The sequence below is a fragment of the Lactuca virosa genome, chromosome 5 (genome assembly GCF_052849685.1).
Source record: "Lactuca virosa cultivar CGN04683 chromosome 5, Lactuca_virosa_CGN04683_v6, whole genome shotgun sequence".
Classification (NCBI taxonomy): Eukaryota; Viridiplantae; Streptophyta; class Magnoliopsida; order Asterales; family Asteraceae; genus Lactuca; species Lactuca virosa.
This window is the reverse complement of record NC_136430.1, coordinates 452,576,701-452,591,364: the sequence shown is the minus strand read 5'-3', so window position 1 is coordinate 452,591,364 and position 14,664 is coordinate 452,576,701. Positions and strand designations below refer to the sequence as shown.

Below are 14,664 nucleotides of genomic sequence, written 5' to 3'. Positions count from 1 at the left end.
ACCTACCCACTTTGATGTTTCTGAGTTTTCTGGTTCTAGACCCACTTTACCCGGTACCGTACCTGGAACCAAACCATAACTGGTTCCTATATACCGGTCTGGTTTCCGGTTCTACAAAATCCCGTTAACCAGTTCCAGGTTTTCTAGGTCCAGGTCCAGGTCCATCCGGTCCGGGTTTGGATCCACTTTCATCCCTAATCTACATCATATTTTGGTTTGGGGTGTGATCATGCAGCGAGGGAAGGTGATTGTGTATACTTTGTAAAAATAGGACTTTAGGGTTTGTTTCCATCATTTGTGTGTTGTGGTGAGCAAGTGAATAGTGAGGAGGTGCGAGGTTTCCCTTAGATCATGCGATAGAGGGATCAAGGTAATCAGTGGTTATCTTTTGTGGGAGTGGTCAAGGAGTTACAACTGAAAACCGTCGAAAGGTGATACTAAAAGACTCTCCTTGGATGAAAATTATTTGTTTTGATAATCGAGACAGGTTAAGAGTCGAATGTCTTGCTGATAGACAAGTTGTGAGTCGACTAGTTGATGCACGAGATGGGAGAGCTGGTGGATATCTTGGTTAGAGAGGGACCAGGCAGTAGGGGATGAAACGAGTCAAACTCATTAAACTTCAATAAGAAGACGGATATGAGTTGGAAGTGACCTAGGTAGGCGAAGAAGACATGGAGGTTCTTTGGAAGACCATGCATGGAAGTGATATAACGTGGGAGCTCGAGTATGATATGAGGGCTTGTTATCCTCTCTTGCTCGGTTTGGTTCTTGACTCCAGGACAAAATCCTATTAAGGAGGGGAGGATTGTAACGACCCGAATTTCTATCCTTCATCGGTGTTAGTGTCCCGTTAAGTATTATTCTTAAACTAACATTTTCATTTGTTTAAATTTATCTTTGGAGGGCCAAAGTATAATAAAATGAACCTTGATCATGTATATGGGTCTAGGAGTCATCTTGTGATACTTTGAGGGCCAATAATGAAAGTTATGATGTATTTTAAGTAAACCCTAACCCTAAATAAGGGATTAAACCCTAATTGGTACACTACTTTGAAATGAGTTCTTGAGTACATTTCCTTTCTTGAAGTGATGGTGGAAATCTAAGAATTTGTGGTGGTGACTTTGGTGCTTTCAATTGGAGATACTTCTTTGTTGGGTCCAAGACTTCTTCTTTGCTTCTTCTCCTAAAAATTCATCAAATTTCCAGAGATATAAATGAATTTCTTACCATCTGTCTCTATTTTTCGAGTCCTTGTCTTAATTGTTGAAGTATTTGTTGATGTTTGCCAAAGTTAGAAATTCGGATAAAATTGTTGATCTGTTTTGCGAGGGTTGTATGGATCGATCTGGTATGAATTAGAAAATTCCCTAGAGAGATGAAATTGTAGGAAATTGAGTCTAGTTTCCAGAAAGTCCGATAACACCCTTTTTGGATTTTTAGATTTTGTTTTACGCTCAATATAGTGAACAACAGTTGGGCTGGGGAATGAAGATTATATTGCACTAAAGTGGTGTTTTTAGAATCTTGTGTTATTCTTGGGTTTTTCACGACTTCCAAGAGGTTAGTACTCAACCAATAACTTCTTTTTTTGTATTTAGGTCATGGGGATTGGTAGGAATGAGAATTGGTTGGAATTGTGAATCAATTGCTTTCGGCTTGGTGTCATAATTCTTGTTTCTTTTATTCCCAATCATTGTGGTTTTTGGTGTGCGATTTTTCTGTATAAAAGATCATGTTTTGAGCCATCCAAAAGTTCTTCAAAACAGTCCCTAAAGGTCTTAATATGAGGCTTGGTGGTGGCGGAAACTCAAGCCCTAATGGTGTTTTCTCTTTAAGCAATGAACTTTGTTTTTCCCATAAAAGCAATGTACTTTGAGTCATGTTTTGATGTTGAAATTGTTAGTTTAACTTCTTGATACGTTGCTACTTTTAAGAACTCAATTTTCATCTTTATAGTTGATTTTGGTTGTGGCTTAGTGGATAAGTTGTCAATTAACCCTTAAAATGAAATGCTGGGAAATTCTGAAAAATATTACCAATCTGTACCTGTTTTGAAAAAATAATAGAAAAATCATCAGATGTTGGATTGGGGATCCGTAAACTCTCAAAGTTTTAATTTTGAGTATAGTTTTACCATGAGTTTTCCCAAGACCTTATATTGGCCATAAACAAGGTGAAATCGTCTTTTTCTCTGAATGGTCAGAAATTAGCTGCACGGACATGCTGTCTTGTAACATTCATAGAAAATTCTAGAACAATCGTATGGACTTGCTCATGCACTTTCTGAAAGGATAAATTTCTAATATAATAGAATATGAAAAAATATTACAACTTATTTAGGTCTGATTGGGGCTAAAGTGTCCTTGAACATGTTGTTGTTTCAGGTTAAAATCTGAGAATTTGACCTAATAACCAATTTGTATGTTTAGGTGGTAAATTGCCATTATTTGTTCATGTAACTTTTAGTAATCCATCTATTTGTGTTTAACTAGGGTAAGGTTTGATACCTCAGGTCCTACAAGATTTGAAGTGTGGAAAGGGTGCTTGTTTGACAAAGGTGAGTCAATCTTTGTGGTTATTTAACTTGTTAAGGATTCCACATCTTAGAGGGATTAGAATGAACCTAGGTTGTTTAGGTTTCATGTACCCATATTGAGAATGATATTTTGATTTGAATGATATTTCCTTCATGCTATACTTTTTGGTTTCTATTTTGATGTGGGGGTGTGATAGGTCCATAATAGAATGAGAGATTTGTGTTGATTGTGTGTGAATATATGCATGCTATAGTTTATTGGTAATATTTGTCTATGTTGGTTAGGACAATGCATGCTAGTGATATAATATACCTTAATGATTTACTGATGATATGAGCATGATTATATGAAATATGTAAAATGCCTTAACTTGTGATATTTGGTTGCATGTTTACATAATGTGAAGTATGGAAGTAATATGCAATCTAATATTATTAATTGAAATTGATCATGATTACTTAAGGAGGATTGTAGTGTAATGCTTATGTGATGAATTAATAATTTATTATATAAAAAAGGGAATACACTTCGTGGGGTGTAAAGGATAGCAACCTAGACTTAGGTGTGTGTACCCTATCCGGATACTTGTGAGTTTCTTATAGGTTGGAAGATACCTAGAGGAAAAGAGTTTAAGCCAAATGGAGACGCCGAGTGGTTTTTCTAGACTACCATTCGGGACATGGTTCATGGACACTAAGGTGTTCGAGGACTGGAGTGATATTGACGTAGTGATGGCACTTGATCAAATATCACGTTTGGGTGAGAAGTTTGTAGTGATGAGAAACAATGAAAAATACCACTCTCAAACGACAAAGTGCATACTTGTATGTGCAACGTCGGAGTAGCGAATGCAGCGAACCAGGAGCAATGTTATGAGTGAGAGTCGCGCCTCATTTAGTGCAATGGGTCGATCCGTTCATGTTAGTAGTGAATGAGGTTTTTACCTCTTGGGTTAGCGATGAACCCAAGGTTAGTGATGGACCCAATGGGGTAGGGTTGGGTCGGTCACTTAGTAGTGAACTGGTTTTGCCTTCAGGTTAGTGATGGACCTGCGTGTAGGGTGTCTACCTTATGAGTTAGTGATGGACTTATGTATTGGGTGTCTGCCTTACGAGTTAGTGATGGACTCATGTTTGAGGAGTCTACCTTGTGGGTTAGTGATGGACCCTGGGTTAGGAATAATTAATATTTATCTAATATTAAAAGATAAATAATAACGCAAGACTCTAATGGTACTCTAGTGATGAACATGCAATGTATGTGATGTATATGATGTGTGTGATGTATGTGATGTATGTGATGCACGTGATGTATGTGATGAAATTCTATGTGTGTTTTCCTAACATTGTACTTATGGTTGACTCACTTAGCATTTGTTGACACTTGTTTCTTTGCTTGTTGTTGCCTTGCATTGATACATGTATCATAGTTTGTCGGCATGGTGAGGATGGGGCATTTGGGTAGTTATATTCCACTTTATGTTTTAGTATTGATACCATTTGGACATGTCGTTGAGTTTTCTTAACACTTGTTTTTGAGAACTTGCTTTGATTTGGTTAATGAACTTTACTTTGATGAATGATGTTTTTGTTAATAAAAGTAACATTGTTTATGTTTTCATAAAATTTAAAATAAGACTTCCGCTAACGTATTTTGTTAAATAAATGTTTTAAAAACAAAAAAAATGGGTGAAAAATCACGATGTTACAAGAACTTAGTAAAACCGACAACAAACATCCCCAAGATAAATATCTCGCCAATATGTGTTTTGCGGTGGATAAGGATCTGTCGGAGGCCGCTCCGGCCTCTACAACTCTGTTGTTGGCTCTAGGGGTCGCTAGGGACTGAGTGAAGAAGAGACATACATGGGAGATGGATTGGTTCGAGTTCATAGCAGCTATCTTACTTAAAATGCTAGCTATGGAAGCCTTGAGAAAACCTTGATTGCTCTTAGGATTTCTAGCAAAAAAGAAAGAGGTTGATCGATCTTTAAGTCAAAGGGAAGGACACTTGAGGGATTAGGATCATTTTCTTTCAATGATTCGAGTTTTTTAGGTACCAAAATAGGAAAAGAAGCCAAGATGTTGTTGCGTCGCTAGATCAAAAGAAGGAGACAACGAATTTCTTACTGATAATCATAGACTAGGATTTATGAGAATCGGTTGGGACGGGTATGTATGGGTATAATGTTTTACAGATATCTAAGTTAGTGGATATATTTGTATTGTTTGGTAATAGTTGTTTTTGCAGGTTTGATAATTATAAATTATTATCATAATAATATTGTGGGATTGAAAACCCTATGTGTCTCACCAGATTTCCCATCCTGACCCACTCAAATTATATGCATCACAAGTAATAGGGTTAAAAGCTATTGGAATTTGATTAGGATGTCAAGAAATTAAGAGACAGCCCGCAATAGTGTTCATGACCATTAGGTCTTTACACTGTAACGATGTTATGTAGTGATTATGACATCCGTAGGATTTTGTATTTTGAAACATATTTACTCAAAGATATTCTAATAAACCAAAATAGTTTCCGCAAAATGTTTTATTGTACTGGGTTTTTCCGCAAACAAATATATTATGATTTTAAAATGTACATTTTTTTTGGTTTTGAAAAATAAGGGATGTCACAGGCGACATAAAAAAGTGGATTGGAGAGGCCATATTCTTTTTAGGGTTGGCTAGCTTTTTATTTTCAAAGTCTTTATCCCTTTTATTAGATAATTATGGAATAATTATCCATAATTTAAACCCACTTATACTTACACTTCAACCCTTGTATTATATTAGTTTCTAACTAACTTACCTTACGATGACAAGTTAATAGACTAGTTCCTATAAATTCTCCTTTGTCATATTATGCTTAAATCATGTCTTGTGTGTAACCCAAAAGCGCTTTACTATTTATGGAAAGACACTAACTTGTTGTGACCATGAACATATTTCCAGAAATTCCAATAAAAACAATCACAACATAACTGACCATGGTCAGTGTTAAAGTTGACGAGCTAAGTTAGTCTTATAGACAAACTTACTTGTTTAGTTCAAATTGATATTTGATAAGCTCCACGAGTGTTCAATCTTACCTAGGGGGCATGACATATTTAACCTCCGACACTTTTCGCATTTGGGATCAAACTAGCCTTATACAACTGTATACTATGCATAACCAGACTTGTCTTGACATTTTGTAACACCTGTATCCTCATGTATGATCCTTAATATTTATTTGTACACTGTGGGTACCCTATGTTGGGTGTAGGTGAAAGATTCATCTGCAAAGGATTAATGCTCTATGTTGGGTGTCGAGATATCTACGCAGGGCGTAGGAGCGCAAGACCTAAACCCTAATTGTGGGATTGTGAGCCATATTTAAAGGCTCTAATTCCTTGAGGGCCTCCCCATGCTCAACCTCTACCCCCATTTTCAGTCATTTCGAAACCCTATCCATCTTGTGAGCATCTTGAAGCATTAGTGTGTTTCTTTGTGTGTTTTGTGAAGGAGTCCATTGAAGAAGCTCTTGGGAGTCCATAACTTTGTAGATCCAAACTTTTCACTTCATCAACCATCTCGAAAAGGTATAAAGCTTGCATCTTGATGTTCCTTTTGATAGATCTAGTTAGCTTATGGGTTTTTATGCCTTTTGTCCCTTAACCTTGGTCTTAATGAGTATGAGCTACTCCATACCTTATGAGTATCATTTTCAGTCGTTTATGAGCTTGTAAAGTCATAAAAAATGGGAACTTGATCACTCCCATCCATCCATGCATGAGATCTTGAGCATTGGAGTGTGTTTTGGACTTAGGGTTTGGTCTTATGCTCTTTTAAGCCATGAAAAAGTGTAAAGTCATAGACTTTATCACTTAGGAAGTTTATTAGGTCCAGATCTAATAATTGGATGGTTGGTCTTTAGGAATTAAGAGCTTATTATTAAGTTGGAAAATCTGCGTGCGGGGCATAATATTGGCTACACTTAGAGTAGCCTAAAGTGTCCTCGGTTACATCAGAGGCTCTACGTTAGATGTAGAGCATGATGTACATTGGGCGTAGCACCAGAAGAGGGAATTTGGACAAATTGGGTTATTAGTCAAGTGGAGTGGGTTCTAGTCTTGGAAGGGTAAACTGGTCTTTTACCCCAGAGGAAGAGTGATTTTGAGATAAGGCCCTTGAGTGTGGATTATTACCTTAATTTCTAATTAGGGTCTTATTATGTATATGATTAGTGTGAGGAGTTCTAGTATCGACGGCGCGAGCGTGAAATTTGTCTGTCTTCAGATTGTGGTTAGTCTTCTCACTATACTGTGTAGGATGCTAGCTGTCTTTGTGACTCTTGCATTTGCATGTTGGGTGGGGCCTATTTGTATGTTGGGCTAGGACCATTTGTATGTTGGGTTGGGTTGGGCCCGTTTGTATGTTGGGCGAGGCCCGATGTTATATATGGTATGTGGTATTTTGGGGAACTCACTAAGCTTTGTGCTTATGGTTTTTTGGTTTAACATTTTCAGGTACTTACAGTTCTAAAGGGAAGGGTCCGAATTGACTGCATAGTGTTTCCCCCCTTTGACTTTCCATATTGACGACTTTTATTATACACTGATATTTGAGATACATTATATTATGTTTTAATTTCGGAACAAATGATGTATGATTTTGAGGACTTGAAAATCAAAAAAAATTATCAGTATTTTGGAGTGTTACACATTCATATGAAATCTAATTAGACAAATATGTTAAATGACAAAAAAATCACAAATAACATCTTCCGATGATAATGTTGGATTAAGGTGTCTAAGCCAATAACTAAATTAGTATATTTTTGTAATTAGAAGCAAAGTCGTTTGTCGGATGCCCTTATAACTAGAACTTGATTAGAATTACATTTATAGAGAGAGAATGATTTATTAGATTATTATATGATTAATAAAATTGTAACATTCAAGTTTTGGAAAGTTCCCTTTTAGCCCTTTAATGAAAATTGTTAACATTTTGGTCCCTGGCTAGTACGCGGGGCGTACTCTATGAGTACGCTTAGCGTACTAGCCCATTCCTGATCGCGGGTTTCACCCACGAACGCGGGGCGTACGTGGAGTACGCATGACGTACGTGGTGCAAGGGCAAACCCTAATTTTTAGGGTTTGCACCCTATTTAAACATTATTATAGCACCTCTTGGACATGTTTGACCAGCCTCCATCTCCCTTTAACCTGAAAACGAAACCCTAAATGCATTTGGTGAGTTTTGAGCTTGAAAGTGTGTTTGTTGGTGTCTTGTGGTGAAGAAGAAGAAAAGGAACACTTGGATGGATAGCTTGAACTTGTAGATCTAGAGTTACCTTCACATTTGCAAGACTTTTTAGGTAAAAAGCTCTCACCTTGATGGTATTTTGTGCTAGATCTAGTTTATGGTGTTATTTATGCACTTTTGAGTCTTTTGTGTTAAAGTTGGGCTTTTGATCTACTCCAGAAGCATTGGATGCTAGATCTTAACTCCATTTAGGCCCCATGTTCATAAAAATGCAAACTTTATGGAGGATATTAGTCCATGCAAGCATTAAGATCTTTATTAAGCTCCTTTTTGAGCTTTGAGTCCCATTAAGCCATGCGTGAGTGTAAAGTTGCAAACTTTACGTGATAAGTCACCCTTAGGAACCGGATCTGAGAGTTTGGAAAAAGGTCTTAACTATTTAAGTGCTTAATGAAGAGAACTAGTGGTCAGGGGAGTGCGCTGGGCGTATGAGCTGAGTATGCCCCACGTACTCAGCAGATGGGCATTTGGCTCGACAATTCTTGGTTTTGGGCCATAGTTTGGGTTTTTAAGTTTGTGCCTTGTTGGGCCATTAGACTTTTGTTTTGGACTTTGACTAGTATGTCGGGCTTCCTTGGATTTAGGGCGATAATGGGTTTTGGCCCAATTTGGAAGATTGGGCCATAATTGGGCTTGGGGTTGCCATTTAGGATTTGGGCCTTTTGAGTAGTGGAGTTGGGCCTTGGCTTTGGCCCAAGTTATAAAAATGGTAAAATGGTCTTTTACCCTGGTTATGGGCTAAGTACATAGATTCTTGGTTATGGGTCGAGATCCAATTAATAATTGGATGTTATTTTGATGATGATAGCATGGAGATTTTCCGGACCAGCAGACGAAGATTCATTTGAGTGTTCAGCAGCTAGATGTGAGTTTCCTCACTGTGTTTAGCGGGTTGAAGGCACCAATCCATGCTAGATGTCTGCGTGACTCTTGCATTTGTTATGTGCTTGTATGTTTACCGGGCGGGGCTCGATGACTATCCTATATGCTATTTATCTTTATGATTATTGCATGTGTTATATGATTATATGTTTATATGTTAATATCTTAATTAGCAATCTAGATTAAACATGAGTTGATGTCACATTACATCTTACAACATACTATGTGAATATGATTTGGAACCGGAAATGTCATTCCTAAATTCTAGATAATACTTTGTCTTTTATTCATAACTTTGTCTTTTAACAATTGATAGCAGCGTGTCATGTGAAAATATGGTTAAACATTAAGACCCGTATCTTAGTGGTTCGATCATGCTCGCTCTATAATATCTCTTAGTATATGCTAGCAGTGACTTGTTTTTAATATTTATTATTTTATCCATTTATTTGTTGGTTTGACAACCAAATAGATGATATATTTATGAAATGGAGATTGAAAAATGGATTCCATATGAGTTATTCCAGGTTTTGGATATATATATATATATATATATATATATATATATATATATATTATTGTGAGATGGTAATTAAAAACATATTTGAAAATGGATCCAAAATGGATCCGATGAGATGGAAATAATATGAACTTGGTGGAAGGGATGAGGGGAAGAGGGTGGGTTGTCGAACAAAAAATGCAATATAAAAAACAGTTTAAGTATCACAAACCATTTGAAGAACATGCACAAACCAAAAGAATCATTTGTGTAATTTTCTATATTTTATAATTGCATCTTATATTATCTTTATAGTATCCCATAGGTGGCTGGGTTGGGGAATTGTTATAGGATAGGCACATAGAGGAGGGTCTGTATATAGTTGCCTAAACCTAAGCCTTAAGATGTGGATTTTGCCAACTATTGCCTCAACCTAAGTCTTAAGATGTGGATTTGGTCCACTATTATTTAAGTTTGAAAGCAAGAGGTATTAATTGGTAAAAAGTAAACACACAACTACTTTTGTAACGAGTTTAATTTTTTTCTTAAAGATATACAAAATAAAAATTTATTTGTTATTTACAAAATTTAATATTAATTAAGACAAATTAAAACGTCTATGTTGTTATTTTTTATAGTATATAATATGGTATTATGGCTAATAGTTGAAGAAGTAAAGTGATATTACCTTGGCTTAAAGTGTGTATGAGATATAAAATGATTATGATTTAAGATGTAATTGTCTTTTAATTCAAAACTTTCCAAACTCTATCTCATGGGGTATGGTCTCCAAAAACTATTGCTATACTTAATGCGAGCCGAAGAGTGCATTGTTTTAGTTGGTGGGAGACTCAAAGTCGATTGATGTATCGAAATGTCAAACATATTGCCTTTTAAAACCATTTATGGATATTTTCGAACTAAGAAAGAAAAAAAAAGAGAAAGATAAACATAATTAAAAGGTTTGGTATATTAAGATGAGAGGGTGGGGGTACTATATATAATTATAATATACTACAATTTTTTATATAATTAAAATTATTAAATAAATTATATTAAATGGTAAAATACTAATTTCATATTAATCTACAACAAAATAAAACCATAGTAACCAATCATGCAGGTGTTTAAACCCACATGGACATCAAGACAAAAATAATTAGCTAGGGATTATTACTACAACTTTTAATAACTACAGGGGCCATTTATGTAATTTCGTCTAGTTATTTCATGCCAAATGATTTTAAAAGGAGAATCACTTTAAAATTTAAAACTAAAAGGGTGAAAAGGCGAAATATAGATATATATACATGTGCGTTTGTTTTTTGTGCATGAATTGATTTTGACATTCGGGAGAAGAAATGAATAAGAGAGAGGGTATTTGATCCACAATTGGGGATGGATGGTATAAAAACCACTTGCATTCATCAACAAGAAAACACGCATGAACATGTCTCTCAAAGAATCAAATGCTTAAATTCAGGGCACAAATTAACCCCTTCTTCCTATTTTACCTCCCACATGCCGTCCCTTTGATCTCCGATTGCCGCCTTCCTCAACCTGCATTTCCCAGGTATTCATTTTTCTTTCAATTTGCTCCATTCTGTCATCCAAAATCATTAATTGTAGCTGTAGTTTGATCACCAACAATCATTAACTGTTCAATCTGAATTAGGGTTACTTTCGATTTCGGAATATAAGATTTAAGGGCTTTGATTCGATGATGTAGTCATCGTTCATAAATGCTTTCATAATGATTTGTGTATTTTGTCTTCGATTTCTACAGCCTTGACTCCTGTATGGTATTTGATTGATCTCATCGAGGAAGTTTTATTTATGCTCTCGAGACATACAAATTAAAGAGCTACCCTTGGTGTGCTCAATCAAATACATGCCATTTTGGGGGTAAAGGTTTGGTTCCGAATGCACGCATGGCTGCCTCAAATGGATTCATGCATAACTTATCTATGGCTGCCTGCGAATGGTTCTTGATGTTTCTAATGTTTATCGATGCTGCGTTGGGTTTTATCCTCACAAAGTTCGCTCATCATTGTGAACTACAAACGCCTTGCCTGTTTTGCATGAGGCTTGACCATGTTTTCAGTAACGAAAACCCTGGATCCTATCTAAGCTTGTTCTGCTATCATCATCGAGCAGAGATTTCATGTTTGATATCTTGTGACCTTCATGAGAAGCTTGTGGATGTCCGTGAACTATGTGATGATTGTTTCATGTCAATAATGAACCGAAACCAGTGTAGCCATGGATCTTCCAAGGGTAAAATGGGAATCAAAGGGTTTCAAAAGCCATTTCTGAACCGGAACCTTGTTCGTGGGCCTTCAAATTCAGGAACCTGTTCATGTTGTAAAAGACATTGGAATGGAAAACCAAGTTCCAGAAGATTAATCCAACCAGGTCCAGCTCCATTGGGTGGTGGGCCCACAGTCACCATGAAACCACCATTGCCAAGGATTGCAGGCCACAGCCGCTATCGTCGCCGGAATGTTTTCAAGAGGGATGGTGATAGAATTTCAGGCGCCTCCACTCCTTGTCATGTTGAAGATAGTCTCAGTGTGGACACTGATTTGGACTTGGATGCTTTATCTGATTTCGGTTGTGCTGATTATAGGTTGAATTCCGATTCCGACTCTGAGTTCTCGTTTTATGAAGAGGATGACACTTTGAAACCTGAAGTTCTTGGAAGAAAAGCAGATTCCGGAGATGATTCTTCTGTTAGAAAAGGTGATTCCAGGGACGATTCTTCTGTTAGAAAAGGGGATTCCAGGGATGAATGTATTGTTAGAAAAGGGGATTCCGGGGATGAATCTAGTGTTAGAAAAGGGGATTCCGTGGTTCGAACAAAACCTTCATCTTTGAAATCCGATGTTTCAATTGAAGAAATCAAGTCTAGGTCTATTTCTATAACATCGAGGGGACAAGATGTGAATGTGAATACTACTCATGTTGATGATGTGAAAGAAAACGGTTCTATTCATGATAAATCATTAAAATCGGATAAAATTCTTGATCATGAGTCAGATGGATATGAATCTCCGGATGCAAGCAATGTTAGTGAATATAAGGGTGAAGGTGTTGTGGAAAAGCTAAAACGACAGGTGGAGGGTGACCAACAACGGTTGCATTTATTACATAAGGAACTAGAAGAAGAAAGAAATGCTGCAGCCATAGCAGCAGATGAGGCCATGGCCATGATCACAAGGTTGCAGGAAGAGAAATCATCTTTGCATATGGAGGCTTTGCAGTATTTGAGAATGATGGATGAACAAGCAGAGTATGATATGGAAGCTCTAGACAAGGCTAATGATCTCATTGCTGATAAAGATAAAGAAATTCAAGATTTGGAAGCTGAGTTGGAGTATTTCAGAAGCCGATATGAAGATGAGTTAATGGGGAACAACACCATGGTTGAAACCCAAACCCAAAATCATATAAAAAATGGGAACTCAAAGTCTCCTGCTTTAGGGCTTGAAGATGAGAAAAAATACATTTTACAGAGTTTATCAGAGTTAGAGAAAAAGTTTATGTCGAATGGTAATGTAGAAAGGGTAAAAAAGGAAGATGAAAACGGGAGACATATGTCGAATGGATTTGACGTTAGTACCCTTGAGAGTGAAATTTTGGAACTTAACGAGAGGTTGAAAGCACTTGAGGCTGATAAGAGTTTTATTGAGCATGCGTTTAATACCCTTACCCTTCAAAGTAATGGGGGATTAGAATTTATTCAAGAAATAGCTCATCACCTACATGATTTGAGGAGGAGTAGGTTTCAATTTGATCATACAACATAGAAGATGCCAATCTGTTGCTTCAAGATGTCAATCCTTCAACAAGATTAAGGTATGCTCATAAATTTACTACATTTATAGCAAGATTACCAGATTTTTGTAGCATAATCTTTTTGGTATGGAAATAGATCATGATTATTATTGAAACCATAATTAAGTCTTCCTACCAATAACATTATTACAAAAACCCTTCTAATTTTGAATTATAGGTTTAAATAAAACACTTGACACATTAATTGATGCTTTCAGACGCATGCTTGCTCTAAAGGCTTAAATTATCAAGAATCAACACAAAAAGAGCAGTGGAGAATGGTGAATTGCCATCAAGAAAAAGTTGGAACCAAGTTAGGAAAGCCTTTACCTTGTTCAGTGTTCCATTCAGCTGTATGTTTATACGATAAAAAAGAAAAAGAAAAATGTATTTTTAGTTTGTATATTCTTTAAACGATAGTGTTCCATTTAGCTGTTTATATAGAATGATTATGACATTTGTACACAAATTCTTTCTTTTTGGTCGAGAATCTTGAAGTCTTCTTGAGTGAATTGAAGTCTTGAGTATGTTTTTTCATATCTTAGGGGGTGTTTGGATAAATAGTTTTTAGCTTATTAGCTTATTGCTTATTTGTTTATTGTGGTGGGAATAAGCATTTTTTTAAAATGTGTTTGGATTAGCTTATTGTGGTGGGAATAAGCAATAAGCAATAAGCATTTAAGTGTTTGGCAAAATAAAACAGCTTATATGAGTAAAATGACCAATAAGCAACAAGCAATAAGCAATAAGCATTCCCCCCTTTGCTTATTAAAATTAGCTTATTTTGCTTATTCCTACCACAATAAGCTGATTTTTTAAGCATCCTATCCAAACACTTAAATTAGCTTATTGTGGTGAGAATAAGCAATAAGCTAATAAGCAGCCATTTTTTCCCTATCCAAAAATAGACAAAAGTGCAAAAAATGGTACCCATGGTTTGTCGAAAATTATCATTTTAGTCCAAAAGTTTTGGACTAGTACTACTAGTAAAATAGGAATTTTATTTGGTTGGTCTAGAACCTTCTAAAAATACCTAAAATGACTGATTTATATTTTTAATTTTATTTTGTTTTTACATTTTCTTTTTATTACAACAATTAACAAATCAAAAATAAAATAATACCCATACCCCACCCACTACCATATTTGTAAAACCCTAGTCTTCTTGTAGTAATACAAAACCTAGAAATTGTCATCTTCACCTCTTTGGAATATTAACACCTAACACTCTTTTATTTATGTACAGTCATTCAATTTTGCATTGTATATCTAGATAGAATCAATCACATAAAATTAGTCACTCAATTAGCTGTAATTGATCCTAAAAGACAGGATCCTTAATATTGAATTATTCAACCTTTTGGTTAACATTCTTATATGGTATCAATTAGGAAACCCTAAACACCATGACTGCCGAAACTCCTTCTTCTTCATCCATGACAATCGATGACAATTCTTCCCCCTCTGTTGTTCAAAAATTCTCTCTCAAAAAATCACCATCATCTCTCACCCTAGTTCAATTCCCACATTCTCTTAGATTGTCATCTACCAACTACATGAGTTGGAAAACACAGATTGAAGTTCTCCTTCA

The 14,664-nt window shown here is 36.0% G+C and overlaps 1 protein-coding gene across 1 annotated transcript; it reads left to right on the top strand.

The window, feature by feature from the left end:
* The first annotated feature begins 10,585 nt into the window (after nucleotides 1-10,585).
* LOC145114453 (putative myosin-binding protein 5) lies at nucleotides 10,586-13,585 on the top strand. The gene is made up of 3 exons (XM_079050459.1): nucleotides 10,586-10,809; nucleotides 11,023-13,094; nucleotides 13,292-13,585. The coding sequence occupies exon 2, from the start codon at nucleotides 11,168-11,170 to the stop codon at nucleotides 13,043-13,045; it is 1,878 nt and encodes a 625-aa protein (XP_078906585.1). The 5' UTR covers nucleotides 10,586-10,809; nucleotides 11,023-11,167; the 3' UTR covers nucleotides 13,046-13,094; nucleotides 13,292-13,585.
* Nucleotides 13,586-14,664: the final 1,079 nt, after the last annotated feature.

What these genes read in the sequence shown, in the direction of transcription:
- LOC145114453 (XM_079050459.1), top strand. Translation starts at nt 11,168, where the DNA reads ATGGCTGCCTCAAATGGATTCATGCATAACTTATCTATGGCTGCCTGC.